The sequence below is a fragment of the Balaenoptera musculus genome, chromosome 14 (genome assembly GCF_009873245.2).
Source record: "Balaenoptera musculus isolate JJ_BM4_2016_0621 chromosome 14, mBalMus1.pri.v3, whole genome shotgun sequence".
In the NCBI taxonomy this organism is placed as follows: domain Eukaryota; kingdom Metazoa; phylum Chordata; class Mammalia; order Artiodactyla; family Balaenopteridae; genus Balaenoptera; species Balaenoptera musculus.
The window spans coordinates 25877310-25904023 of NC_045798.1; the positions used below are offsets into that span (position 1 = coordinate 25877310).

A 26714-nucleotide genomic window follows, 5' to 3' on the forward strand; every position below is an offset into this window, starting at 1 on the left:
AATGTTGACCTCACAGAATGAGTTAGTAAGAAGTCTCTTTTCTTGGGCTTCCCTGGTGGCGCAGTGGTTGAGAATCTGCCTGCTAATGCAGGGGACACGGGTTCGAGCCCTGGTCTGGGAAGATCCCACATGCCATGGAGCAACTGGGCCCGTGAGCCACAATTACTGAGCCTGCACGTCTGAAGCCTGTGCTCCTCAACAAGAGAGGCCGTGATAGTAAGAGGCCCGCGCACCGCGATGAAGAGTGGCCCCTGCTCGCCGCAACTAGAGAAAGCCCTCGCACAGAAACGAAGACCCAAAACAGCCAAAAATAAATAAATAAAAATAAATTAAAAAAAAAAAGAAGAAGTCTCTCTTCTTTATTTTTCTGGAAAAGTTTATGTACAATCGGTATTATTTCCTACTTAAATGTTTGGTAGAATTCCCCGGTGAAGCCACCTGGGTCTGGGGTTTTCTTTGTGGGAAAGTTTTTAATGACAAATCCAATTTCTTTAGTAACTCTGGGGTTATTCAGGTTATCTGTTTCTTCTTGAGTGAGCTTTGGTTGTTTGAGTCTTTCAAGGAATCTGTCCATTTCATCTGAGTTGTTGAATTTATTGCCATAAAGTTGATCATAATATTCCCTTATTATCTTTTAGATATTTGTAGAATCTGAAGTGTTGTCTCTGCTCTGATCCCTGATATTGCAGTTTGTATATTCTCTCTTGTTTCCTGATTAATCTAGCTAAAGGTTTATCAAATTTACCTTCTCAATGAACCAGTTTTAAATTTTATTTATTTATTTATTTATTTTTGGCTGCATTGGGTCTTCATTGCTGCACACAGGCTTTCTCTAGTTGTGGCAAGCAGGGGCTACTCTTTGTTGCGGTGTGCGGGCTTCTCATTGCGGCAGCTTCTCTTGTTGCAGAGCACATGCTCTAGGCACGCAGGCTCAGTAGTTGTGGCACGTGGGCTCAGTAGTTGTGGCTCGCAGACTCTAGAGCACAGGCTCAGTAGCTGTGGTGCACAGGCTTAGTTGCTCCACAGCATGTGGGATCTTCCCAGACCAGGGCTTGAACCCATGTCCCCCGCGCTGGCAGGCGGATTCTTAACCACTGCACCACCAGGGAAGTCCCTAATTTTATTTATTTTCTTTATTGCTTTTGTTTTTCTGTTTCATTGATCTGTACTCTGGTCTTTTTATTTTCTTTCTTCTGCTTACCTTGAGTTTTATTTGCTCTTCTTTAGTTTCTTAAGGTAGAAGTTGTTGTCTTGATTTGAAGGTTTTTTCTGCTATAGATGCTTATTGCTAGAAATTTCCACCAAAGTACTTACTACTTTAGTGGTATCCCACAAACTTTGATATATGGTATATTCTTTTTCATTCAGTTCAAAATACTTACTAATTTAATTTCCCTTTTGATTTCTTCTTTGACCCATGGGTCATATAGAAGTATGTTATTTAGTTTCCAAACACTTAAGGATTTTCCAGAGATCTTTCTGTTATTGATTTCTAACTTCAATCCATTGTGGTCAGAGAACATACTCTCTGTAACTTGAATCTCTTTAAAATTTTTCGAGACTCATTTTGTGGCCCAGAACATGGTATATAATTTTTAAAAATACTCTTCTGCTGTTGTTGGAAACAATGTTCTTTAAATGTCAGTTAGACCCTGTTGGTTGAGAGTGTTGTCATCGTGTTCTGTATCTTCAGCTACTTTGTGTCCTTGCTCTGTCAGCTGTTGAGTGAGGGGTATTGGAATGTGTTGACTTGAAGTTGTGGATTTTCTGTCTCCTTGCAGTGCTAATAGTTTCTGCTTTGTGTATTTTGAAACTGTTATTAGGTACATAAATGTTAAGGATGAGAAATTGACCTCTGTCATTATGAAATGACCTTCTTTATCCCTGATGATATTCTTTGCTCTGAAGTCTCCTTTGTCTGATACACCCACTCTGGCTTTATTTTGATTACATTTAGCATGGTGTATATTTTTCTAGTGTGTTTCTGATAGGTAGCATATAGCTGAGTATTACCATATTGCTATTTTTTAAGTTATTTTCCTAACGATTACTCTAGGGATTACAATGTACATCTTATCAGAGTTTACTTAAGGTTTTTCTGACTAAATTTGGTAAAATATAGCTCCAGTGTAGCCCCATTTCCTCACTCTTCCTTTGTGCTGTGATTGTCAATATATATTAGATTTGTGTTATAAACCCAATAGTACAGTGTTATAATTATTCCTTTATACAGTGCTATTTTTTAAAAAACCTAAAAGAAGAGCAGTAATGAGGGCAGCTTCTGGTGAGAGAGCCACAGACTTACTGTTCTTACCGGAAGTTTTAGTCCCTTTTCATGAATAATGCTTCTTAATTTATTTCCTTTGATTGATTTCCAGAGTCCTGAAATGATTATTTTTGACCGGTTTGTCCAGTTCCATGTTTTTTTTAGGAGAGGATTTGTCGGCCTCTGCTCCACCACAGCTGGAGTCTCCTAGCGTGCTTCCTTTTGGGATTCTTCTTTATTTCCTGACCCTTTTTCAGTAAGCAGCAACAAATTCTCCCAGAATTGTGTGTCCCTGTGGGTTGAAGAGAGTAGAGTGAGAATGAATGGCCAGATAAAAATAGCTTGGTCCTTCCCAGCTCCTTTGAAATAGTAGACGGTCTGTAGAAAGTAGGAGAAAGGAAGTTCCCTCCTTGGGCCGTGTGCCGTGTCCACGGGGAGCGTGCTGGTGTCTGCCCATACGGCCCGGGCGCCGGTGCTGCACCCTCCCCAGGCCACTGCTTGGAAGCTGTAAAGGCAGCCTTCATCCCCGGGAGAGATTGGCCCCAGAGACCCAGGTTCCTTTTGATGCTTCTTGGTCACTGCATGCTGGGAGGGGCCGGGGAAGAGAGCAGCTCCTCTACACACAACCCCTCCTCCCCTGGTCTGTCTGAGGGTGCGGGTGGAACGTTACTGCTGTGGATACTCCCCTCCCTTTTTAAGGAGGTCTTCAGTCTCTCTCGGGAAGATGCTACAAGTGCCACTTTCCCCATCCTCCCTTCTCTCTCTCCCCTTCCACCTTCCTAGCATCCTCTCTTTGGGATTGGAGTTAGTGCTGGGATGGGGGAGGGCAGAACAGGAAGGTTAGGAAAGCTAGGGGCTCTGCCAGTGGATAGGGTACAGTTGAAAGAATGCATTCAGGATCCCTGAAGCTCAGAGCAAAGCTTAGAGTTGGTTTGATTTCCTCTGCTGTATCTGGAGTCTCAGGCCACAGGGACGGCTTCCCAGAGTTAAAAATAAAAAAGGTGCAGGCAGTAGATAAGGGTTTTGATCTGAATCAGATCTAGGTTGGAAGTCTAAATTTTTTTGTTTTACATTGTCACTTTGCATGGAAACTAAGTTCCCATACAGAAAGATCTTATTGTTTGTAAATATCACTGTGTTCCAGGGGTTTAAAATACTTGAACAAAAGGAAAAAGAATGGCCAGATTTGTGGTCCCACCCGTTCTTTATGTGGACTTGCATACACTCACAGGTTCTCTCCAGTGAAGCGATTAAAGCTGCTAGTCTAATTGTCCTCTGACCTGATGACACGCCGTCTCCATCCAGAAAGCTTGCAGCAGCTGAGCAAGGTCACTTGTCCACCAGGCGCCCCTGGGAGCAGAGCGCGCGCAGCTCAGGCTGTGCTCTGCACAGCAGTCACAGTGGAGTGAGAGGACTGCTTCCTGTTTTTAGGGATTCCTCTTAGTGCCAAACATAGCAGCTGGGAAACAAAGTTTTCCCAGAATCACGATGTACTTCTTGTGTTCTGTTTAAACATCATTTGACAGCAACTGTTAACCTCTATTTCCAGAAATGTCAGGGCTATAATTTTTATATTAATTGCTTAGTAACATTGAGATAAATTAGTTTGATCATTGTTTTAGTGTGAGGTAGGTGACGCTACTCAGTCAGATTTCCCCCTGTGACACCAGTTAGGTTTTCCTACACAGGTGAGAGGGTGTGGGAATCACACACAGCTCTGGTTCTTAAACACTGATTCTCGCCTTTCTGATTGGGAATGTCTTTCAGAGCCACATTCGGGGTCCATACATTCGGGAAGATGTTCAGTAGAGCTGACCTTCCAGCTGCGGGTGGAGCTGTGGTCAGTACACAGAAGCAACAGCCTCTCAGATATGCCTGCTGTGACGTCACCAACAGGATGGGCTTGTGCAAGTGCAGAGGTGGGAGGGGTCCACGGAGTTTCCACAGTTTCTGCGGAGTCACAGACTCTGTGACTTGGGGTCCTGCTCCTCTGCCCTTCCTTCTTCCCGTGTAACTCCCATGAGGACAGAGAGAAGCCTGCTGAGTGTGGTCGACGGTTTGGTCACCAGCGCTCTTAGTTAGCTTTAAGATACTTGTCTCAGGAGTGCATTTGCTTAGATAAAGTTTGAAGTGCTTCATCGGAATCAGCATCCAAAATTCCATTCTCAGAAGTTGGAGAAAGTCAGACTTGAGACGGCCCCTAGAAATCGTGAAGATGGGGCTTCCATTCCATAGGGAGGAAGCTGCAAGCCAGCAGGGTGCTTGCAGCCTGAGCTCTTGCTGTAGGGTCTCCCGACACCCAGCCCCAGGCTCTTCCTACCAAGCTGTCCTGCTTCCCCAGCAGTGCCCCAGACTCCAGTAAGTTTCCAGTAAGTAGGTCTTTTTATTATATGAGTAATGCCGAGAAATAGAAGATAAATCAGAAAAGTAACATTTTCAAGAGCTGCTTAATTATTTTGCTAAAAGCAGAATCATTAAATTGTCTGGGTCACATAATCTTTATGTATCATCTGTGGTAGCATGCATAGTCTTACTCCCTTACATCGTGAGAAGCCTTTTTTTCTTCTTTGTGCTTCATTGACTTTGGATGGGTGCCAGCATAACGATGTGAAGTCCACAGAGGAGTTGAGATTTGACGGGTTAATTTCATTACGTACATAATTGCTCTGGGTTTTCACAAATGAGTTAGCCTGAGGTCATTCGGGAAATTCAGGGTGACCTCTTCATTTGTAGAAGCAGATTATTTGTGAAGATGCTCCATTGCTGCCTCATGGTACACATATAACTATGGAAAGGGTAATTAACCATTAGATTCTGTAGGGAAGAGGAAAGAGAACCTGGTTTCCTTTCCATTTGGGCTCTTCAGACCCAGGAGAAAGGAGGCTGGTCTGTAATCTCCTGCTGTGTAACAGGCACCACACCAAGAGTGGGTGACTTACAGTAAGCGTGGCGTTGACTTGGCTCATACACGTACGGTGGGTAGGGCACAGCGGGCGCGGTTCACCTCTGCTCCATCGCAGGCTCCCGCCCTCACGCCTCTGGTGGTTGAGACTGTCACTGGTGCTGTGACCGGAAACCTCCGTGCAACCTCTCCCTGTGGCCAGGGCTTCCTCACAGCGTGCTGGCCGCGATCCAAGGGCAAAGGTCCCAAGAGAGGGACAGGTAACGGCCCCTTGCCTTTCATGACCTGGGGGCAGAGGCCTGCCTGGCTCCAGGGGAGGGAAGTAGACCCCACCTCCTGATGGGCAGTGAGGCTCTGAAGAGGATGCAGGGCAGAAATACCATCAGGCTGTTTCTTAAGAGTCCAGGTTGCCACAGAGATGGCTTTGTCTTATTTAAGGAAGTAGAGACGCTAATAATGTGACATGAACCTCGCAGAACCTGGTAATGATTTTTAAAAACACTGGCTCACAGGTGAGAGGGAGCCTGGGTGGAGCAGTGACAGTCAGTGAAGAGGTGAAGGATTCCCGCTGTGCAAGCAGAGGTGCCCTGGGGTTCGCTGGAGCCCACCCTGGGTGTCCAGCAGACAGCACCTCCCGTAAGTCACTGGCCTGGGGCGGGTTCTGCCATGGTTTAACCCTGCACTGCATTCAGTTATAAAACTCCAAAACACCAGGAATAAGAGGAAAAGATTAAAAACTGAGAGAGCCTGTGTAGTACCTAAATCTGAATGTGTTTGTGGCTTTGGGATGCCCTTTTTTTTTTAAACAAATGTATTGAGGTAGAATTGACATATGTTATTACTACATATATTTTTTCTTCCAGTTTTATTGAGGTAGAATTGACATATGGCACTGTATAGATTTAAGGTGTAGAGCATAATGATTTGACTTACGTACATCATGAAACGATGACCACAATAAATTCAGTGAACATCCATCATCTTGTATAGATATAAAGTAAAAGGGAAAATTATGTTTGTGTTGAGAACTCTTAGGACTTACTCTCTCAACTTTCATATATAACATACAGCAATGTTAATTCTATTATCATGTGTTATGTTCCGTCCCTAGTATTTATTTTATCTTGAAACTGGAAGTTTGGTAACCCTCCAATTCCCCCTCCCCCACCCTTACCTCTGGTGACCACAAATCTGATCTGTTTTTCTGTGTGTTTGTTTGTTCGTTTTTGAAGTATAGTAGACCCACAGCACTGTGATGCATAGCAGTGGTTTGGAGTTTCTGTACAGTACAAAATGGACACTACTGCTGCACATATTTACATTTTACAACTTGATGAAACACACCTGTGAAACCGTCCCCATGTGAGATGAGCATCTCCACCTCCTCAGAAGCTTCCTCAGGCGCCTTTGCATGCCGGTCGTCCTGCTGTCCCTGCAGGGTTTGCATTTTTTATAATTTTGTATAAATGGAATCATAGTGTGTGCAATTTGGGGAGGGGTCTGGCTTCTCTCACTGAGCATAATTATTTTGAGATTCATTTATATTGTTGTATATATCAATAATTCATTTCCTTTTATTCCTGAAGAGTAGTCCGTTTTATGAATATGTCATAATTTGTTATCCATTTGGCTGTTGGTGGACATTTGTCTGGTTCCAGTTGTTGCTTGTTGTAAGGAAAGCTCCCGTGAACATTTGGTGCAGGCGTTTGTAGAGGCATCTGAAAGTGGTTGGCTGGGTCATGTGGTCGGTATAGGTGTAACTCTTTAAGAAGCTGCCAGACTGTCTTCCCAAGTGGCTACACCCCCTCTGCTCCCCCACGTGCACAAGGGCCCTCATTCCTTCCTGTCCTGGCCAGTCGGCCTCTGTCCTCTCGTAGGTGTATGGTTTTGGTTTTGGTTTTGCAGGTGCCTGTGAACTAATGGTGTTGGGTGTCTTTCCATGTGCTTATTTGTGATACATTCATGTACCTTCTTGGTGAAGTGTCCGTCACAAGGTCATTGAATACAAGGAGGGATGTAATGCCATCTAGAGCATGACCTTTGCCCTCAAGGAACTTCCAACATTATTTTTGAAACATAATATTTCCAGGCCTTTTAAAATTATGCCTTTTCCTAGGCATAAGACCGCCTTTTGTATGACTCAGATTTGTGATCACAAGCGTGCACTACTGTGCCACGAAGGCTCCAGGCATGAGCGGCCTTCAGACTTCTACCGACACCGTATCCCTCCTCGTGGCCCTCAACTCTCTCTCTCTGGCTGCATCCTAACATGTTTTATACCAAGAAACCAACTTGTATGCAAAAGAAAACCAGAAAAGTAAGGAGCCAGGGGTTCAGGAGCCCAGCGCCACGCACAGGGCCCCAGCGGGACGGACAAGGGGGAGTCACGCTCCTCCACCAGGGGTCCAGAGAGAAGCGTTTTCCCACTTCCCTCTGCTTGTTGCCCTCAAGGGCAGGTAGGTAAACCATCGAGCTGGGACTTTGGAGAGAAGTACAAGAGGGTGGTGCCACAGCTGTCTGTGTTCCCTATTTTAGATGTTTTGCCATTTTCCCTCTGCCAGAACGGTACCTGGTAGGTGTAGAAACAAATCCACTGACAGATTTGAAAGCAGCAGTTCCTGCTGGAGGCAGTGAAGTGAGTTCATCTTGAGGTGAGCGTGCTGTGTTGAGCGGCTCTGTCCTGGGATCATTTCCTCCCCTCACGGCCCCTTCACGTGCGGGCTGCCTGGCCCCTGGGCGTCCTGGTGTCCTGGGTCAGACAGACGCGTTCCCTGCAATTTCAGAAACGGGAAGACTTGTCCGTGGTCCTCCCAGGCTAGGCTCTCCTTCTGTCTCAGTGCCTCCAAAGGTGTTCTGAGGGCTGGGAGGGTGGCGGTGTGTCCCCACGGGCACCCTCCCTGCCGGGGTCCCAGCAGTGCTGTGTCCACGCCTTTGCTCTGACGGATTAATACTGTGCTGCAGTCTCTGTGTGGTAGTTTCCTTTTCTGCATAAATTATATTTTTCAAGTGTAAGGTGTTTGAACGAGTCTGGGTGCACTCTGTGTCTGTCCTTTATGCTTTATAAAGTGTTGTCTTATTTTCAGCAGCCCTCATGTTTAGAAACTGAAACTTTTTTTTTTTAAAGCCCATTGCTACACTGAAGCTTTCAGATCCTCAGGCCTTTTTTCCTGGATTTTCTCTCCTTCCCTTCAGAGTGCTCTTAAGCCAGCTCTGGAGCAGCCTCTGCGGAGGGCCTTGCAAGCAGCCCAGGGTTCTGCTCGGCGCTTAGTGGAGAACAGCCGCTCGTGGAGCTGCAGCCCGAGCAGAGAACCGGTTGCTTGGTGCTGTTCGGGCCGTAGGCACTGTGGTCCCACAACAGAGACAGGCCGCTCACGGAGCTGTCAGTTTTCATGTCCGGCGCAAATAGGGGTCCCCAGGGGCTGGGTGTTGACTAGAGGAGAGGGACTCAGACCCAGCGGGGCCTCCCTGGACTGTGCCCGTCTGTGTCATGGAAGGCGGTCAGCACTGCCTCGGGAGGCCGGATGAGGGGCCGAGCGAGACCTGCGAGCTCTAGCCGGCACTTTATTAAATCCTCGTAATTGGGTCTTTTCCCCATTTTGTGTATGAGAAAGTTGAGACTCCTCCAAGTTAAACTGTGTGCCCACAGCCCTGTACCTTGTAAGGAGTGGCCCCAGGTCCCTGGGACCCTAAACCCATGATGCCTCCTACTCTGCAGAGAGGGAGCCTTCAGCTCAGTAGAAGGCATCAACTGAGACATAAGCGGGGGGAGAGTGAGCCTTGAGAGCTGCCGCAGGAGCTCCAGCTAGACTGAGGGCCCTTCCTCGGAGAAGGCCTTTGAACAGGGGCTCCCACGAGTCGGAGCTGCTCATGTTGGGCGGCCCTCGAGGCCGCAGCACCCAGAGTGCACTGCATCCATGTTTCAGAGCCTGAGTACAAGACTGGTGACCTCTGTCCCAAGAATACCCTGAAAGAGGCCGTCCTGGGCAGTTCGGGAGTGCTCCTTCTCCTCCTCAAACACTTCCCTGGGCCGCTGGGGCTGGGACCAGCCACCCTTCTCCCTCTATGCCCAAGTTCCCCCGGAGCACACACAGGGAAGGTGCAGCTGGGAGTACTGTGTCTCCTTCGGTTGAAATTGCATTTTAGTGAGTAATAACCCTGCCAGAGCTAGACGCAGTCTAGAAAAGGCAGAGTTAGTTCCTAAGCTGCTAATAAAACTGCTCAGATTTGCCCAGTGCTCGTGACTTAACGGACCTCACCAGGGGCTCTTGCCGACCGTCCCTGCCTGGTGGCCGTTTCTTGAATTTTCAGACAGCAGACCTCATGGGTCCTGTGTGCTCCAACACAAAAAGTTTCCTTTGGGAGGGGTTTATGGGAAATGTGGGGACATCAGTCCAGTCCCTTAGGGTGACATGAAGTGTCCCCTCAAAATAGGTTCGTTTGACTAAAAAGAGCTATTACAGCACATTAAGCCTGTGGTGCATGGTTCTACCTTGGACTCTGTGGAGCTTCAGCGTAGTCGGAGCTGCTTCCTGGATATGTGCTCGCACCCTGAGCACGTCAGGCAGTGTCACTGCAGGTCAGTGCGGCTCCTTCCCTCCCAGGACACTGGACAGCCATCCCCGGGATGGGCGGTGGGTCAGGTCCCTTTTGAGTTAGCAGAGTGCTTGGTGTGTCCTGGTGGTAAAGGAAGCAGACTGATACCCTACCTTTAACTGTTTGTTTTTAAGAAATTAAAAAATTTTAGAGCAGGACCATAGTAAATTCCCATAAAATGCACTCGTGAGTCATTGCATGTGAGCTGTAACTTCTTCAGTAAACACTTGTGGGTAAGTTAGTTGCTCGTGAGGCCTACCTGGTGTACAGACTTACTGAGCATAAGCTACTTCCGAACATCAGATAATTTTTAAAATTGTAGTAAAATACACATAATATAAAACGTACCATCTTAGCCATTTTTACGTCTACAGTTGAGTGGCATTAAGTACATTCGTATTGTTGCGTGTCCGTCAGCACCTTCTAGTTCCAGAACTTCTCATCCAGAACTGGGCCCCAGCCCCTGACAACCACACATCTGCTTTCTGTCTCTGGATTTCACTATTTTGGGTGTTTCATATAAATGGAGTCATATAATTTGTGGCCTTTGTGTCTCACTTTCACTCAGCGTAATGTTTCCAGATTCATCCACTTTGTAGCATGTATCGTTCTTTCTGTGGCTCGAAAACACCCCATCATGAGGATGCTGCCCGTTTTGTTTATCCATTTTCCGGTTGGTAGACGTTTGTGTTGCTTTCACCTTCGGACTCCTGTGCTGCTGTGGGCACTTGTGTGGGGGATTTGTGTCCATGCCATCTTCAGGTCTTCTCGGTTTGTCCCCAAGGAGTGGCCTCACTGGGGCACACAGTGATTCTACGTGTAAGTGACCAGGAATCGTCACACTGCTCCGCAGCAGCTGCGCTGTCTTACGTTCCCAGCAGCAAGTACAGGGCCTCTGGTTTCTCCACATCCTCACCAGCATCTGTTGTTTCCAGTTTTCCGAGTACTGTTCATCCTGGCGGCGTGAGGTGGTAGCTCAGCCTAGTTCTGATTTGCAATTCCCTGGTGACCAACAGCGTTGAGCATCTTCTCTTGTGCTGCTGGCCATTGTCCGTCGACTTTGGAGAAATGGCTGTTCAGATCCTCTGCCCATTTTCATATTGGGGCCATTGGGTTGTTTGTCTGTCATTGAGTTGCAGGTTTGTTTGGTTTTCATGGAAATTTTCAAATACACACTAAAGCTGTGAGAATAGTAAAAGGACACTCAGTACACCGCCCAGGCCCAGGTGGTCAGCGCACAGTCCTTGCTCTCCCACCCCTGCCTGGTGGTCCCAGCCATTTAATGTCACCACGTATTTGGACAGAAGTCAGACTTCCCAATTGAATCATGGTCAGTTTTACTGTTGATTTGCTTGACTTAAGATCCAAATAAGGTTCACACGTTGCGTTTGGATAATATGCCTCTTTTAAGTCTGTTTTAATCTTAAAACTCCCATCCCTCTTTTTGTTTCCTTTCAGTTTGTCTTTGGAAGGAACTGGACTGTGTCCTGTGGAGCGTCTGCATTTTAGGTTTGGTGTTGACAGCCCTGCAGTTCTGTCCCTGGTATAAACTGGTAGTAGATTCGAGGCTGGATCTGATTCCAGCTCAGATTTCCGGCAGAAGCCCCTCATGTGGAGTTGTGTCCGTCCGTCCAGGTAGAGGGGAGGGGGGCCGGCTCGCTACCGCTGCTGATCGCGGTTGCCCAACAGTGCTGGTCTCGCTCCGTCTGTCCCAGGAATTCCTCTTTTCAGACAGGCTCCTCCATCGGCTGTTTGGTTGCCTTATGTCCAGTCTGGTCAGGAAGGTTCCGTCCAGTGCTTGATCCTGGCCTGGTTCCCCAGTGCACAGGGTCCTGAGTGAGGTCCAGCAGGCCCGGCCAGGCCTCGTGCTGGGATGTCCCGTCCATCACGTTTCCAGCTGCCTTTGGTCTTCGGGTCGGTGGTCCTGCCTCCTGGCTGCACACTCAGGGCATCTGGGGAACTTTACAGAGAATGGTGCCCAGACTGGCCGGATCAGCCTCTCCGGCGGATGGCTGAGAGGTGTCACCTTGAAAAGGTTTTGCCCGTGATTCTGAGGCCCTTATTGGAACCCTCCCCCAACAGGGCACAAGATGCAGGCCTGTCTCCGGGGTCGCTGGCCCCCTGGGCTGCCTGCCCTGGCGTCCTTCCTTCCTTCCTCCCACTTTACACACGTCCTGACATGGACATCGCGACGAGCGGGCCTCAGACTCTCCCCAGACCCCTGCCACCTCCCCCCTCCTCTCCTCTCCCCTCCCCTGACCTGGAGCAGAGCCTGGCTCAACTTCAAACAGGAGACAGCGTGGAGGCCCCAGGCAGCACCTCAGATGTGCGGCCAGCGCGGGCACCCCAGCACCAGCAGGGTGCTGCATGTTCCTCCCGGGGCCTCTGGGGCCTCCTGCTAACAGTCGCTCCCGGAGCGCTAAAACCGGCCTCCTGGTGGCTTTTCCCTCTCTTCTAGGCACTGCTTCCCCCCCCTCCTCAACCAGATTCCCTAACACCCTCCAAACCCTGCCCCTCGGCCCAGGGCTGAGGCCTCGAGGCCCCGTGGACAGGGGTTTGTCTGTGGCTCTGTCCTGCCTCCCGAAGGCGGGCGGTGTACTCGGTCACGGTCACGGTCATGGGGGGATCCCACCACGGCGGCTGAGACGGCAGAGGAAGTGGTGCCGTTAGTGTTGCAGAGATGAATCATGGGTTTTGGCCCTTTGCCTTATGCCCCCAAAAATGGCATTTCCTTAAATAGATCAGAACCTTAACAACTATGTGGTATTTGGGGGTGCATTTTATGGCCCTTAATTAAACTTCAGACACATTAAAACATTTTAAGTTTTAGGTTTTAGGTTTTATGACCTATTTTTAATCTTTTTTTGTGGAGATTTGTGTAACTTCTTGGCTCTCAGACTCCAGCCCTCAACCCTCGATGCACAGAGGCGGGACTCACCTGCCGCCACAGGCAGGGACAGGCCGCATCTAAGGGCGCAGGAGCGGGGAGGGCACATGTCCCAGCTCGGGGAGCTGCCCGCCGAGGGCAGCGGGGGCCAGGGGAGTCTGAGCTCTGGTGAGATGAGGAGGGCAGCTGAGGGCCCCGTGCACAGGCCACAGCTCTCTGCCTACAGGTCACCGTCGGCCCTTCCTGGATGGAAGGAAAATGGGGTGAAGCACCTCACGTGAGTCTGTGCTCAAAAGCTTTTTTTTTAAGTAAATTTATTTATTTATTTATTTTTTGGCTGCGTTGGGTCTTTGCTGCTGTGTGCGGGCTTTCTCTAGTTACGGCGAGAGGGGGCTACTGTTGCAGTGCGCGGGCTTCTCATTGTGGTGGCTTCTCTTTATTGCGGAGCACTGGCTCTAGGCGCGTGGGCTTCAGTAGTTGTGGCTCGCGGGCTCTAGAACCACAGGCTCAGTAGTTGTGGTGCACGGGCTTAGTTGCTCTGCGGCATGTGGGATCTTCCCGGACCAGGGCTCAAACCTGTGTCCCCTACATTGGGAGATGGATTCTTAACCGCTGTGCCACCAGGGAAGTCCCTCAAGGCTTTTTTGAATTTTTGCTCTGGCCCATCCCGTAACCCTCTTGTTTTTGTCCAAACTTAGACTTATCTTGTGCAGTAGCAAAGCCCTGAAGACACCTGAAAGCTAAATGCGAAATCTGAATTCATTAATTAGCAACTTGTATTATAATTACTATGTGTCTCTATTTTAAAAGAAAACTGTTTCGTTCTTAGAGAGCTTGGCGTTGCCTGTGAACAGTGAGAAGAAAGTCCTCCCGTTAGTGTGCATGTTCCCCTCAAAAAGCACCAGTTTTGGCTCTACGAGTATTTTTTGTAAAGGGGTCAGCCGGCCACCTGCAGAGCTGTGGTGTCAGGGCCCATAGGGTGGAAGGTCCTTGACCCTGCAGCTGCTTCAGAGAGAAACGCACTGGAAGACGGGTCTCATAGTCAAGGACCTTCCTCTTCACTGGAAGTACCACTTTCTGAAAACAGAAATTCCATTTCTAGACAACTTTGTGAAGGAAATACGTGAAGGGGTCTATCTGTGAGAGTTGCGAGGCTGTGCAGATGATGTGTCCTGTGCTGTGGTGTGTGGCGCTCCTCCTCTGGCGACCTGCTCACTGTGACCCGTGGTGCCCCGAGTGCTGCCTTGTTCAGTGGGCTTTCTGGCAGCACTGATGCTGTTGACCCCTCCCAGTTCTGACGCTTCTTCCTTTGGCTTCTGGTTTGTCCCGCCTGTTGGGCCTTCCCCTGTGTCCCGTTGAAGGCGGTTCTCCTCTGCCTGACCCTTATACTGAGGGGCTTGGTCTGAGGCCTCCCTCCTGCGCACTGTCCGCTCCGGCCACCCCCGGCGACCCCCCTACACTGCGTCCCCAGCTGCAGACCCTCGTGTCAGCACCAGGCACCTCCCTGGGTGCCACAGACTTAATTGTTGGGAGTACCTCCCCCCAGTGAGCCATGCATCACTGGAGGGCCCTGCTGTCCAGTTCTGCCGGCACAGACTGCAGGCTCTCTCCTTCCTCACAGCCAGTCATTCCCCAAGTCCAGTTTGCTTTTCTCCGGAGCCTCTGTAGCCCTCACTTCCCCTCCCGACCCGCCACCCTGATGTCCCCTGCTCCCAGCTCAGCCCCAGATGACTCATACCCGGGCCCCTGCCTGCAGGCCTGAGGGTGTCTCGCTGGGGGTCAGCACTCTGGCTCCCTCCAAGGCCAAGGTCTCCTGCACCACCCTGGAGGGCTGCGGCTCTGGTGTCCTCACAGGCCTGCAGAGACGGTCCATGCACGTCCCCGTGGCGTTTGAGTTGCTTTGCGATGAGCAGTCATAGCGCCGCCGTCCCTCCCGCCTTGGGTGTTGAATGATTTTGCAGGAGCTTGTTATCTGCGCTCTTCTTCAGGAAACCGGATGGGGTGGGGCCCGGGTCCCCTGCCCACTGCTGCTCACCCCTGGGGCCTAGAGCTCCCTGTGGTCCCTGTTTGGGCACAGTCGGTAGTGGGAGGGGGTGGCTCCCGTGGGAACGGCCATTTCTCTGGCAATTTCATACAGTTTTTGTACCTTTCCGCGCATTTATTTCTTTCTATGGATCCTGTCCCTTTATTAATACGCTGTGACAGCCGTGGGGACCAGAGCACAGACAGGAGGCTGGGAACATCCCACCTTCCCTGTGCTTTTCAGCTTTGGAGAGAGCCTTGCTGTCTCCGTGCTTTTCTGTGTTCCGTCTGTGTTATTTCATAGTATCAATAGTTTGATTTTTCAGCCCCGAACATGAAAAACACTGAAGTAGATGGTGAGATGGGAGCAGAGGGTGCAGGCCTCCCCGCATCCCCGCCCACCCCTGTGTCAGGGCCTGGCTGCTTCCCCAGCATCTTTGGATGGGTCGGGGCCGCACTGGCCGGGCCCCCTCCATCTCGCAGGGGGCAGGGCAGTGGTCTGGGTTTTGGTTGCTTTGATTTGGAAGTTGGTCATCGTTGTCCTGGGGCCCCAGGCCCGCTGTCTCCCCGGGGTGCCTCATTCACGAGGTGCTGCTCTAACTGCGGGGTCCAGGCTGGGGGTCTGGTCTGTTTGGAGGAAGCTGGATGGCCGGGTTCCCACAGCTGGGAGCTGGGGCACAGCCGCTTTCTCTGGTGCCGGGGCCTTTGCCTTAGGCCGGTGAGGCCAGGCACGTAGGCGGCTCCGCCAGATCAGGCCTAGTGGCAGGAAGTAGAGATTTGTTTTCCTCCAGGCGTGCATGTGACCCGCGGGCAGGGGTCGGAGCCTCAGCTACACTCAGCCCCGTGCGGAGCTGTGACACGTCGTGAAGAAGCTCCTTCCCTGCTGCCCACGCTGTCCTGGCTCTTTTGTCAGGGCGTTTGGCCCTGATGACTGGGAGGAATAATCCCACAGGAATCATCTGTGACCTGAGCCTCCTCATGGAAAAACGCTTCTGGGGTTTATGAGAATTAAAGCGACACACGGCCCGGAGGATGCTGGGGACCAGGGTTCCCGGCCCTGTCCTCCCAGCCACCAGCCCCACACCTTGGACAGGTGACTTCCTTCCCTGGTCCTAGCTTCCTCTCAGGTGGGGCTGAAGCGCCCCCGCTGGCTGCTTCCTGAGATCCCGATGACATCAAAGGGGCAGGTTAGCCATGGCCGTAACTGTGGTTGTTGCCAGAGCAGAGGCCTGTGAGGGCAGCCAGCCTGTCGGGGCGGTGTCTTCATGGTCACAAGTGTGGGGACCAGTGAGGCAGGGGCTGCCCAGGCCTCATCTTAGGGGGGCGGTGATGTCACTGAGTGGCTGGCACTGCCCTTAGGTGGCCGCGTCAGACGGCCCACGGCCACCGCACCTTACCGCCACCTTTCCCTGGGGCTGTCAGCAGATTTGCGCCCCTTTGCACCTTAACCTGATCACTTTCTTCACCACAGTTTATGGACAAGGCCTCCAGGCCAGATTGGCAGCCACTAGGGAGTGACCTCTGGGATCACTGCCCCCAGAGCTGCTGCCCTTGAGAGGGTCATGGTTGAGCAGTCCCCAGAGGGCAGCGTCCTGGGTGCCTGCAGTCAGGGCTAGATGCTTCCTTTTGGTGACAGAGGTTGTGTCCACACTACCTGCTGCTTTTGTCAGGAGAGCCCCACCCTCCCCACCCGCCCTTTGTCCCTGGGCCCTACTTGGTGTCAGGACCTAATGGTTTGTAAGGGGGTCGGGCGGGCAGGCTTTGTAGAACTCCCTACGGAGGTGAATAGCGTTGTTGTTCTTTGGCCGCTGCTCCCGGGGAGTGAGGACTACCGCCTGGAGCACAGTCACCCAGGAAGCGGACTCGTGCATTTGAAGGCTGCATGAAACAGCAGTAAGACATGAAGCAGGAGGTGCTGGGGGTTGGGGTGCTCTCTTTTTCAGTTTGTGGCATTTTCATAAAGCGTGTGAATTTCCAAATTTCATTGTGGAGTTTCAGCTTCAAAAGGATTCTTGCAAATAAAGGTAAAGGCTACTTTCTAGCTGAATTGCTTTATCATATAATAAAATACTCTGAATGACGTGTTTCTTCTGTAGTTGTGAACAGTTTAATTTGAATATGGAGTAGGTGCCCCTTCAAAGAGTCGAGGTGGTTCTCGGAGATGCACTGTGGGAGCCCCACCCACCCCCCACGTCATTGGCGCGGAGTGCAGGCTGGCAGCTGGTCCTCAGAGTGCAGGGCTTGTGATGCCCTGCAAATGTTGGGGAGGAGGCTGGACCACAGCTGTTCCTAACACAGCGCTGCTGCTCCCCGGTGCCCCAGAGGTGGAGCCCCGAGCCCCCAGGGCTGTGTCCTCCCAGGCCAGGGTTTGGGTGGCTCAAATTTCTGCTGCTGTGGTTGCAGCGATCTGGTGTGCAGGGTGGGGGCTGGTCACTGACACCAGCTGGTCCTGGGCCCGGCCCCCAGCCCCCCAGCCTGCCGTGCTTCCTGCAGAGGCTCAGCCTGCTGGGCCTGGGGGCCTCCGCCCCCCTCGGCCATCTCCTGAGAAGCCCGCGGTGTGTGTTGCTCACGTGTTTTCTTTCTTTTCCTGCAGAATATCGACATCACCAACTTTAGCAGCAGCTGGAACGACGGGCTGGCCTTCTGTGCTCTCCTGCACACGTACTTGCCCGCCCACATTCCCTACCAGGAGCTCAACAGCCAAGATAAGGTGAGGCCATGGAGGGCAGGTGGGCGAGGAGGGGAGAGAGCCCTCCATGGCGGTGGGGGGGTGGCAAGCTGCTGGCTCCTCGCACACCCCAGTGGCCTCTCTGGGTAACGACATTGAGGGTCAGGGCTTCTTGAGGAGAGTGGTCTGGGCAGCACCACCCACACCAGGCCACCTTCCCCGCGTCCAGCCATGACCGGCTCACGGTGCAGCCCTGCCCAGACGGGCACTGGGAGAGGACCCAGGCCCAAGCCCTCTGGTGTGCACCCCCATTGGCCCCTCCTGTCCTTCAGATGACCTTTGAAGACCCCCACGGGGAGGAAACAGTTTCACAGGTGTTGCTTATTAGCTTTGGGGGTGCTGGGCGGCTCAGAGCTGATGTGTGAAAAGTGACCCTCCTGTGCGGAGAGGAAAGAACAAGTGTGTGGGGGTCACTCCGCAGCTGGTCACCAGAGGGGCGGGGCGGCGGGCACGGGTGTGGACTGGGCTGGTCAGGCCGCCCTCCCCGGCCCCGCTCATGCACCCGTCACACGGTTTCTTTTCCAGCGGAGGAACTTCACCCTGGCCTTCCAGGCTGCCGAGAGTGTCGGCATCAAGTCCACACTGGTGAGCCCCCGTCCCCTGAGGAGAGACCCCTGGGAGGCCTGGTGACCAGGAGGCTGCTGGGTGGGGACCGGGGCCCCTGCGGGCTCTGCACCAGCCGCAAGGACGTCCTGCGGGTGGGGTGCAGATGGTCCCCTGCCGGCGCTCTTTATGCCTCCCGTCAAGTGTCCCAAGGAAGCGCCCTGAGTGGGGGGTGGTCACGTTTCGCTGTCAAAAGCACATTCCAGCAGATCTGCCTCGGGTGTCAAAGTAGAGGTAGAGGAGGGCAGGGCAAGGCCCCAGAGTGCTTCTCAAGGGTGGGAAGGGAGGCAGAGGAGCCCTGGGGTTGTGCTCTGGGCTGCAGTAGCTCAGGACAGACGTGTTTCCATGGGGGATCCTGCCTCGTCACCAAGTCTGACTTCCAGGGAGAAAATACCTCGTCCAAATGCAAAGCCAGAGACTTCCACACCCAGAGACGCTGATGAAATTAACGTGACGGGGGTGTTGCACAGCTCGGGGGTCCACAGAGTGAAGGACCCCACAGGGCCAGGTCAGGAACGCCCAGTGCCACCTCCCACCCCGAGGATACCCATCACCCTGCCTTGTGACAGCCGATAGCTTTGAAGACATATTTGCACTCATCTTTACCCTGCAAGAGTGTTTTTGTAGAGTTCCATAAATATGTCTTCTGAATTCACAGAAGTACGTGTTTCTGAGTGGCTTCTATTCAATCGTATATAAAGAGAGAGAAGTTACAGTCGTTGAAATATTTCTCATTATCTGGATATTTTACACCATGTGTAAAATTCTGATATATAAGCAGGCAGTTTCCCCACCCTAAAAACTTTCTGTTGAGATTCTTACACTGAACATACATGTGTTCTTTCTCCCCATCCCATTGGCTCTGGTGCTCATTTGTGTCGTGCACCCATGGGACCCCTGGGAGCAGTGCCCTGCGAGGACAGCGGGTCTTTCTTGGGGGCCTCCCGGGCATGTCTCAGAGCCCAGGGTCCCCCGCCCACTTCCTGGCAGCATCAGCTGATGTCTCCCCGACCACGGGGGCCACATAGGACACAGAGAACTGTGGCTTCCGGGGCTTCAGGGAGTCGCCCACCGTGGGGCAGGCTGTGCCTGGTGGGAAGGACACTCAGAGGTGACACCGGAGGGGTTAGCGAGGAGAGGCAGGGGTGGGGAGGAGGGCCCAACTCCCCCTCCCCCAGAGGAGACCAGCCCCTTCCAGCCTTGAGGGGCAGCCTTGGGCAGGGCGGGAGGCTTGGACATTGCCTATGCCCAGGGCGAGGAGCTTCCTGGGTACTTGGCCGCTGACCTGTGCAGTGAGACTCGGACAAAAGTCCCATGAGGGAGGCCCCCACCTCCAGAGCCCTTGGTGCTGTGGCTGGGAGGCAACCAGGGCTCTAACCAGCCTCTTCTCCTCTGTCAGGACATTAACGAGATGGTTGGGACCGAGCGGCCGGACTGGCAGAACGTGATGCTCTACGTGACGGCCATCTACAAGTACTTTGAGACCTGAGCACCCGAGGCCCCACGGTCACCCCGGACCCAGCGCCCTTCACTCTGCCCCTGGCCGCCCCGCAGCGTGTGAGCCCCGCCCCCGGCAGGCGGGGGACTCGGCCTGTGTGGCCCGCACTTGGGCCAGGCTCTTCCACCTGGCCTCTGCGGCCAGGGCCCCACGCACACGCTGACCTGCTGGAGAGATTGGGGAACCATTAGCACTGGGGCGGGAGGAAAGGCTCACTCACAGTCCAACCTAGGGAAGGGGATTCGTGCGCGGGCAGCTCCCTAGGTTGTGAAAGCTTCTTGCAGCACCTCAACTGCTCGCCCCTGAGAACCGGGGCGGGGTGGGGGGAATGGGTACCTGATAGGCCCCTGCTCCCCTCCTGTGTGACAGGGCATCCTCGCCGGCGATACGGACCGTGCCCCCCGTCTTTAGGCTCTGCCAATCTCCAGCTCCAGGGGCTCAGAAACCCAGCACCAACCTCAGGGTTCCAGACAAAGGAATCTTTCCTAAGGAGTTCCTCTTTTTTTTCTTATGAGCAATACTGGGGGGAAATGGCTCTTGTTCTCTTAGTACCAAAGTTAAATTGTTTTGGTAAGTGTAACGATAAAACAAAATCTGGACATAAGGTGATGAAAGCCAGAACCGACGTTGCAAGAAACAGGAGGAAAAGCTGAACAAGTCAAGGGGCCCAGATGGTGTGATTTCAGTCCCTGAGTCGCTCGGAAGTGACCCTCCTGGCTGGGGTGGAAGAAAGTGCCTTAGCTCTGCAGGCGAGGCTGCCGCCGCCATCCAGATGACAACCCTCAGCCCTTCTTGGGAACAGGGAGCCGCTGTTGGTTCAAACAGTTTCGAGACCTGCACTTCCAGAACACAAATAAGCAGGAGGAAGAGCAGCCATTGCCCCACAGAATGCGAGGCGGGGGCTCGGGGAGGCCGCCCAGCCAGCCTGGGGGCTGCGGCTCCATGCGTGAGCAGGAGGTTCAAGACCAGGGGTCGGACGAGTCGACAGCCCAGGGCAGAGGGCGGCTGTGAGACAGGCTGTACGTGCAGCCCGCTGGCCCAGGTCACCGGCTGCCACCCCCGGGGAGGCTCCTGGTGAAACGCCTGTTTTCAGCTGCAGAGCAGCGCCCAGCCCAGAGCACACAGGAGACCCCTCCTCCCTGACAGGCTCTGTCCTTGCATCTGCTGCCCTGTTGGGCACCTGTGCTGTCAGCTGAGTGACTGTCAGGGGAGAGTTGTTGCTTTTCAGTGTCTCTCCACTTGGTTTTTCTCTCATCTGCCCTTATGGCGGCCTGTGTGCCTGATCTGCGGCCACGTTTTTGCCTATTTATTATGTTGAGGTGGCTGTTTTGGCCAGTGGAGACTTTCCTGGGTCTGCAGTTCACACCGCTGTCCCTGGCGGCTCCTGCTGCAGGGCCTGGGGGTGGGGGGGTCACCGGTGTCCTCTGGAGGAGCATGGCCACTACTGAGGGGCTGGTGTTGCCCGGCCTCGGGCCCCGGGGTTGGTGACGGGGCAGAGGGGGCTGCAGGGAGGGCTTCCTGGGTGCCCAGCCGCCTCTCTGACAACACGCCGTGTGGCCGGGCTGCCCACGATTTCCACATGGATCCACAACTGAGAAGGTTCCAGAAGCAAGACATTTTGCTTTTCCTGGTAGGATCCTTGTACTGTTGGCTTTAAGGGGTGACCCTGGACGGTCCTGTGTTCCTAGAAGTGGTGCTGTGATGTGCTTTGGGTCCAGTGGCAGTTGCTGCGAAGTCTCCAGGAAGACATCCTGCCTCCTCCCTTCAAGCACAAGCTTTACTGCAAAAGGACCAGTGTTGGTTTTCTCTCGACCACAAGCTTCTGCTGACTGATGATACTGTTAAGTTTTTGTTCTATTAAATGTTCTTGAATGTATTAAAATTGTCGTGACACATCAGGCTTGGGCTTTTCTGGGTCGCTGTAAACAGGACCCTCGCCACCTCCAGGGACTGGCTGTGGCAGGGAGGGCGCCTGAGCCCACAGGCCAGGAGACGTCGCCGGGGGGCCTGAGTGGGGTGGGGCAGGGGAGGCTTTGGCCATCTGCCTGCATCTGGGGTGGGATGGCCCAGGTGAGCCATGCGGCCTGGGCGGCCTTGTGACCACGGAGGTTCTGTAATGGGCACCAGGCCCCAGAAGCACCGCCTGAGCTGCCCCCACACCCCCCACCTGTGGCCCAGACATGTGCTGCTCTGGGTTGGGGAGGGTGCCTTGAGGTTTTCTGGGTTTTTTTAGAAATGTGTCTTCTTGGAGATAATTTTGAGAATGTATAAAATTATAGAGAAAAAAAATCAATAATTATACCACTCACAGGCACCCAACCAATCAAGCCTTTCTTCCTGGGCATCTTGTGTGGAACGACAGTGACTCCACAGAGCACAGCCGGGAACAGCACTGCACCTCATCACGTTGCACGTGACACAGGTCACGTGCAGAGGCCGTGGCGTCCTCTCCTGTTCACACTGGCAGACCTGGGCGCTCCTCCCAGGCCTGCGACCCCCTCCCCAGGGTCAGGGTTTCATCTGGTAACTGATTCGCTCCCCGGGAGGCCCAGAGCCGCCAGCTGAGTGGAGGTGTGTGTGTCCAAGAGCGGTGGCCTGGCTTCCGGAGCGCAGGACGGGGCACGGTTCCGGCTTCTCCCCACTCAGCAGCTGTGTGGCCAGGGCTATGTGGCCGGGGCCAAAGACGCTGAGCTCCCTCCCTTGGCTGCTGCAGGGAGGTCGTCCAGCCAAGGCCACAGGCTCTGAGACACAGGCCTGTGGGCCCTGCATGTGGCGGCAGGAGTGGGGGACCCCACCCGGGATCCTGGGCAGTGGGGGAAGCGCTGCTGTTTTAGCTGCTGCCCTGCAGGGTGGGGTCCCTCGGTGGGGTCCCTCCCCAGAACACTTCTGCCTGCTGTGCCAGCTGCCTCAGGAGCAGACCGACTCCTCACCTCCAGAGCCTCTCCGGCGTGGCTGGGCAGACTGGGGAGCGTCCTCTTGGGCTTGGGGAGGCCTGGCTTCCCTCCCACAGCACAGCACTCCTGCGGCCCAGGGTTGGCCAGGTTCTGTCTGAGGTGGTCCCTTAGTGGGGGACAGGGACAGACATCAGGGCTCTGGTGCCTGCAGGCCCCGTGCTGTGTCGGGGTGAGGGGCAGTGTCTCGTCAGGCCCCAGGTTGCTGGGATAGTGCTGGCCAGGGTGCCAGCCCCAGCAGGCCAGGACTTCACTGGGCTGCCCTGGTCATTGGTGCAGGAGGCAGCATGGGTGCACAGAGGACAGGGCTCCACGCTCCCTGGGCTCGACCCGCCCCCTTGGCGGGGAGTACTTGGGAGAGCAGGCTGGGTGTGGAGGAAGGGCCAGGAGCTGGGGGGCTTGTGGGGAGGGGCAGAGGGTGACTGGACATGGCCTGCAGTCTGTGCCACCCCAGCTGTGCCAGGCCCAGGGCAGGGGCCTTGGATGGTGATGTCTGCATTATGGGGGGGCAGGGGTAGGGGCGGGGGTCCAGGGTTCCAAGGAGGGAGATACCGCAAGGTCTGGAATCTTAGGTGGCAGAACCAGAAGGGCTGGGGAGGAGTACGGGGTGGAACATTACCAGCACCCATCAGGCAGGAAGCAGGGACACCCAGGTCTCCCCCAGGTCTGCCACCAACACCTGTGAGGGGCTGGGGCTCTTCCCACCTCTGCAATATGGTCACCCCAGGAAGGGTCCCCCTTGGACCGTGCTCCCAGGCTCTCTGTGAAGCGGGGAGGGAGGTGCCTGGTGAGGTCTGAGGCAGGGGTCCTGGGAGTGGCAAGGGGTGGCTTTCATGTTCTGGCAGCTGCTGCTGTGTGGGTGCCTGGGGCCCTGGCTTAGGGCCATTCTTAGGTTGGTGAGTGACAAGTCTCGCATGCCAGGGGCTGTCCCTGCCACCATTGTCCAGGACAAGGCCCCACTCCCACCTGGGCCTCAGTTTCCATATCCACAGGGATGCACCCAGATCAACTCAGAGGCACAGGGTTCCCAGCAGGGTTGCCGTGTGACACCAGAAGTCATGGTGGGCTGAAGCATCTTCCCAGGACTGGGCTGGAGGATGGGGTGGTCCTGCAGCTGCCTGGCTGCGGGTGGCTGGGGAGCTTCCTCATATGATTCTGCTTTTTGGGGGCCTTAGTCTGAGCATAAACTGGAGTCCCGTGAGGTCCCCCCACTTCCTCAATCCCAGAGCCCCAGGAAGCGTGTGGTGCCCGCTCCTTTAGAGGAGAAGTTGGTGAGTACCTCAGGGTGGCCTGGCGGTTCCCAGGGACACTGGCCCCGGCACCCACTGGGTGCTTCATCCTGGGTCTGGCCTTCTTTCTCTGGCCCAGCTGGCCCCAGAGCAAACAATCGGGCCAGAGGCCACCCAGGTGCATCCTGGATAGGAACAAAGAGCCCGCGGGAGTAGGTTGGGGGTGGGAGTCTGAGAACGGAATTCTGGAGCGGGAGAGCCCAGCTGGCCCCCTGCCTGGCCTGCCTGGGCCTGGAGGGAAGGAAGGGTGGGTGCCCACAGCCTTCACAGCTTGTCTTGAGGCTGGGCAGGGAAACCAAGGGCCCGCAGGTAGTAAGTAGATGGGGCCGGCCAGGGCATCCCTGAGCCCATCACCCTAGGTGCTGCCTCAGGCCTGCAGGGCTCCGCGAGCCTGGCACCTGAGGAGGACTCTCAAGGCCAAGGGCAAGGGGCTCGCTGGCTTGGGGGGCGGGGCAGCAGAGGGTCCCCCAGGAGGGCCTGGAGGAGCACATCCGCTCCATGGGGGAGGCAGAGTTTGTGAACAGCCCTCCCATGTGCCTGTTTCTTGTCATGTGCTCTCTGGGCAATGGCTTCACTGGGGAGCTGGAAAAAGGCACCTGGCAAATGACACAAGACCATTGGAGCACACCCCCCACCCCCTCCCATCTCTAACAGGGGCTGCTGTAGAGCAAGGCTGGGGACCATGCTGCTTCGAGGCCAGGTGGGTTCCAGGGCCTAGGGAGCTGGCTCCAGGGCTGGAGCCAAGCTATATCCTGCTGACCACCCTAGGCCTGGGGCACCCACACTGAGGAGGCACTTCCCACTGGGCCCCACGAGTGAACTCTAAGGGCTTTGGCACCCTGGCCCTGAGGGCCAGCTACAGAAATGAAGCCTTCAGCCCCTGGGCGCTGGATGTAGCCATTGTGGGGGCAGGTGTGTGCATGGCCAGGCCACACCTGGGGAGGTCTCGGCAGGACAGCCATTGGGCCCCAGAATGGAAATGGCAGGGGAGAGCTTCATGGGGACCCATGCTGGGGACTAGGGGACAAGAGTGACCCCAGTATTGGCTGAGTGTTGGTCTCTGCCCTATGAACCCCCATAGTCCCGTCTGGGCCCCTGGTGACTCTCAAGCTGTTCCCTGCATGTCTGTTGAGTGAGGACTTGAGTGAATACGGGCCCAACAGATGTTGGCAGGAGGGTTTTGTCCCAGCTGTAGGAGTTTGTCCCATGTAATGGCCCAGAAGCAAGGGAGGGAAGCCAAGGGCCTGGGGGGAGGGTCCCCCAGTGGGGCAGCACCTCCCCAGGTTCCTCATGGTCTGACTGGCACAGCTAAGGAGGAGGCAGGGCAGGAAGGCAACAGTCCCATTTTACAGGTGAGGCAACCAAGGCAAGCCCAGCCGAGGTCCTGATTGCCCTCAGTGGAGGTGAGTGCGGGGGAGGACGGCAGAGCCAGCTGGGGCTGAACCACAGCCTGGACTGGAGGGTGGGGGCAAGGCAGCTGACGAGGTTGGAAATCAGGACGGGGAGGTTCCCAGTTTGAACATTCTCATGTGCCTCTTCCCACGAGGTCTCAGGTTTTTCTCTCATGTCGGAGTCCCAGCCCCTCCCAGCATGCCCTTTTCTGCCTCCCTGTGCCTGGAGACGGGGTCCCACTGGACATCAGGGGAAACGGGGAGCAGGGGATCCAAGCTGGCTGAATGGGGCCGGCAACAAGCTGGGGAGGCTGCCAGGCAATGGAGGCTGGTACCTTGGGCTCTGCTCCTGGGATGGAGGAGCTGGCCAAGTGCCTGTGCAGGCTCCCACTTCCCACCTGCCCTTCCCTCCGGCCTCTGCTCCCACTGGCCTCCACCCTGGGGGCCAGCAACACCCCCTCTCTGCCCCATCCCACCCCACCGTGACCCTGCTGGTCCCAGGAGGTTTGAGAATGCAAGGTTCCTGCAAACCCTTGGCCACCAACACCCTGGCCTTTGAGAGGCTCGTCCTGCTGTGCACAGGACTGGGGTTACTGCACTTCTGTCCAGATTCAAGCGTCGAAGGGAGTCCCCTTGTGTGGCTGGACTGGGGCTGGATGGATGTGAGGTCGTTGCCAATTTGGAATCACCACAACATGGATCTGTGGGGTGGGAGGAAGATGAAATCCCAGCGCAAGGGTCTGAGATTCCAGGTTAGTCAGGGATGCAGAAGGTGACTCCCCCTCTCTGCTCAGAGCAGTTGGGGAGGGAGAAGGACCTGACCAGGCACCAGAGCTGAGGAGTTCTTGGAGGGATCACTGGAATTGGCATCTTTGAGCTGAGGTACCAGCCCTCCACCCCCACCAGCGCGGGACCAGACTTAGGGAGGGAGAGCAAGGCTGTGGACCGGGCTGGCAGGCGTGTCCCTGAGGTCCCTGGTATGAGGCCGAATTTTCTCCTTCAGGAACTGGGGAGCCATGGAAGATTTGAGGAGAAGCAGGCACAGGACGCTTCCCGGGATAGACAGAGGGGGGTACCGACCCGCTCAGCTCCGATGATGAGGGACAGCAGGGTTCCAGGAGGACCCAAGCGGCAGGGGCAGCCTGGGGCTTCTTGGAGGAGGGGAGGGAGTGTGGCTCTGGGCCCCAGGGGTGAGAGAATCATCGAAGGGGAGGGGGTGTGGTCCGAAGGGAAGTGGCCTGAACGGACGCGAGAGCTGGGAGGGCGCGCCGGAGCAGGAGGCGGGCATCAGCCGGACTTGTGGGCTGGCCGCCCTGGCGGGGCCACCTGGCCTCGGTTTCCCCACGCGGCGGGGCGGAGCGAGAACCGCGCGGGTCTGGAAGCCGCCCTGCAGGGGGAGCCCGCGGGCGGCGCGGCCGGAGCTCGAGACCCAGCGGCCGCCGAGACGGCGGGAGCCGGCGCGCTAGCAGCAGGTCAGCGGGGTCCCGCGTCCGGGGTCCCCAGGGTCCCGGGCGGGCGGCCGGGCAGCGTGGGGCCGTCGGAGGCTGCTGGACTTGGAGGGCGGGAGGCACGGGTCCCCTCCTT

General features: G+C 54.7%; 1 protein-coding gene across 5 annotated transcripts in view; it reads left to right on the plus strand.

The window, feature by feature from the left end:
• SPECC1L (sperm antigen with calponin homology and coiled-coil domains 1 like) overlaps positions 1–21397 on the plus strand; it is a 121200-nt gene extending 99803 nt beyond the window's left edge. For all 5 annotated transcript variants that reach the window (XM_036823034.1, XM_036823033.1, XM_036823037.1 and 2 more), the window contains 3 exons: positions 17264–17380; positions 17924–17983; positions 19401–21397. In XM_036823034.1, the coding sequence (XP_036678929.1) occupies positions 17264–17380; positions 17924–17983; positions 19401–19490 (267 nt within the window). In that variant the 3' untranslated portion in view covers positions 19491–21397. The remainder of the gene's footprint in view (positions 1–17263; positions 17381–17923; positions 17984–19400) is intronic.
• The last annotated feature ends 5317 nt before the right edge of the window (positions 21398–26714 follow it).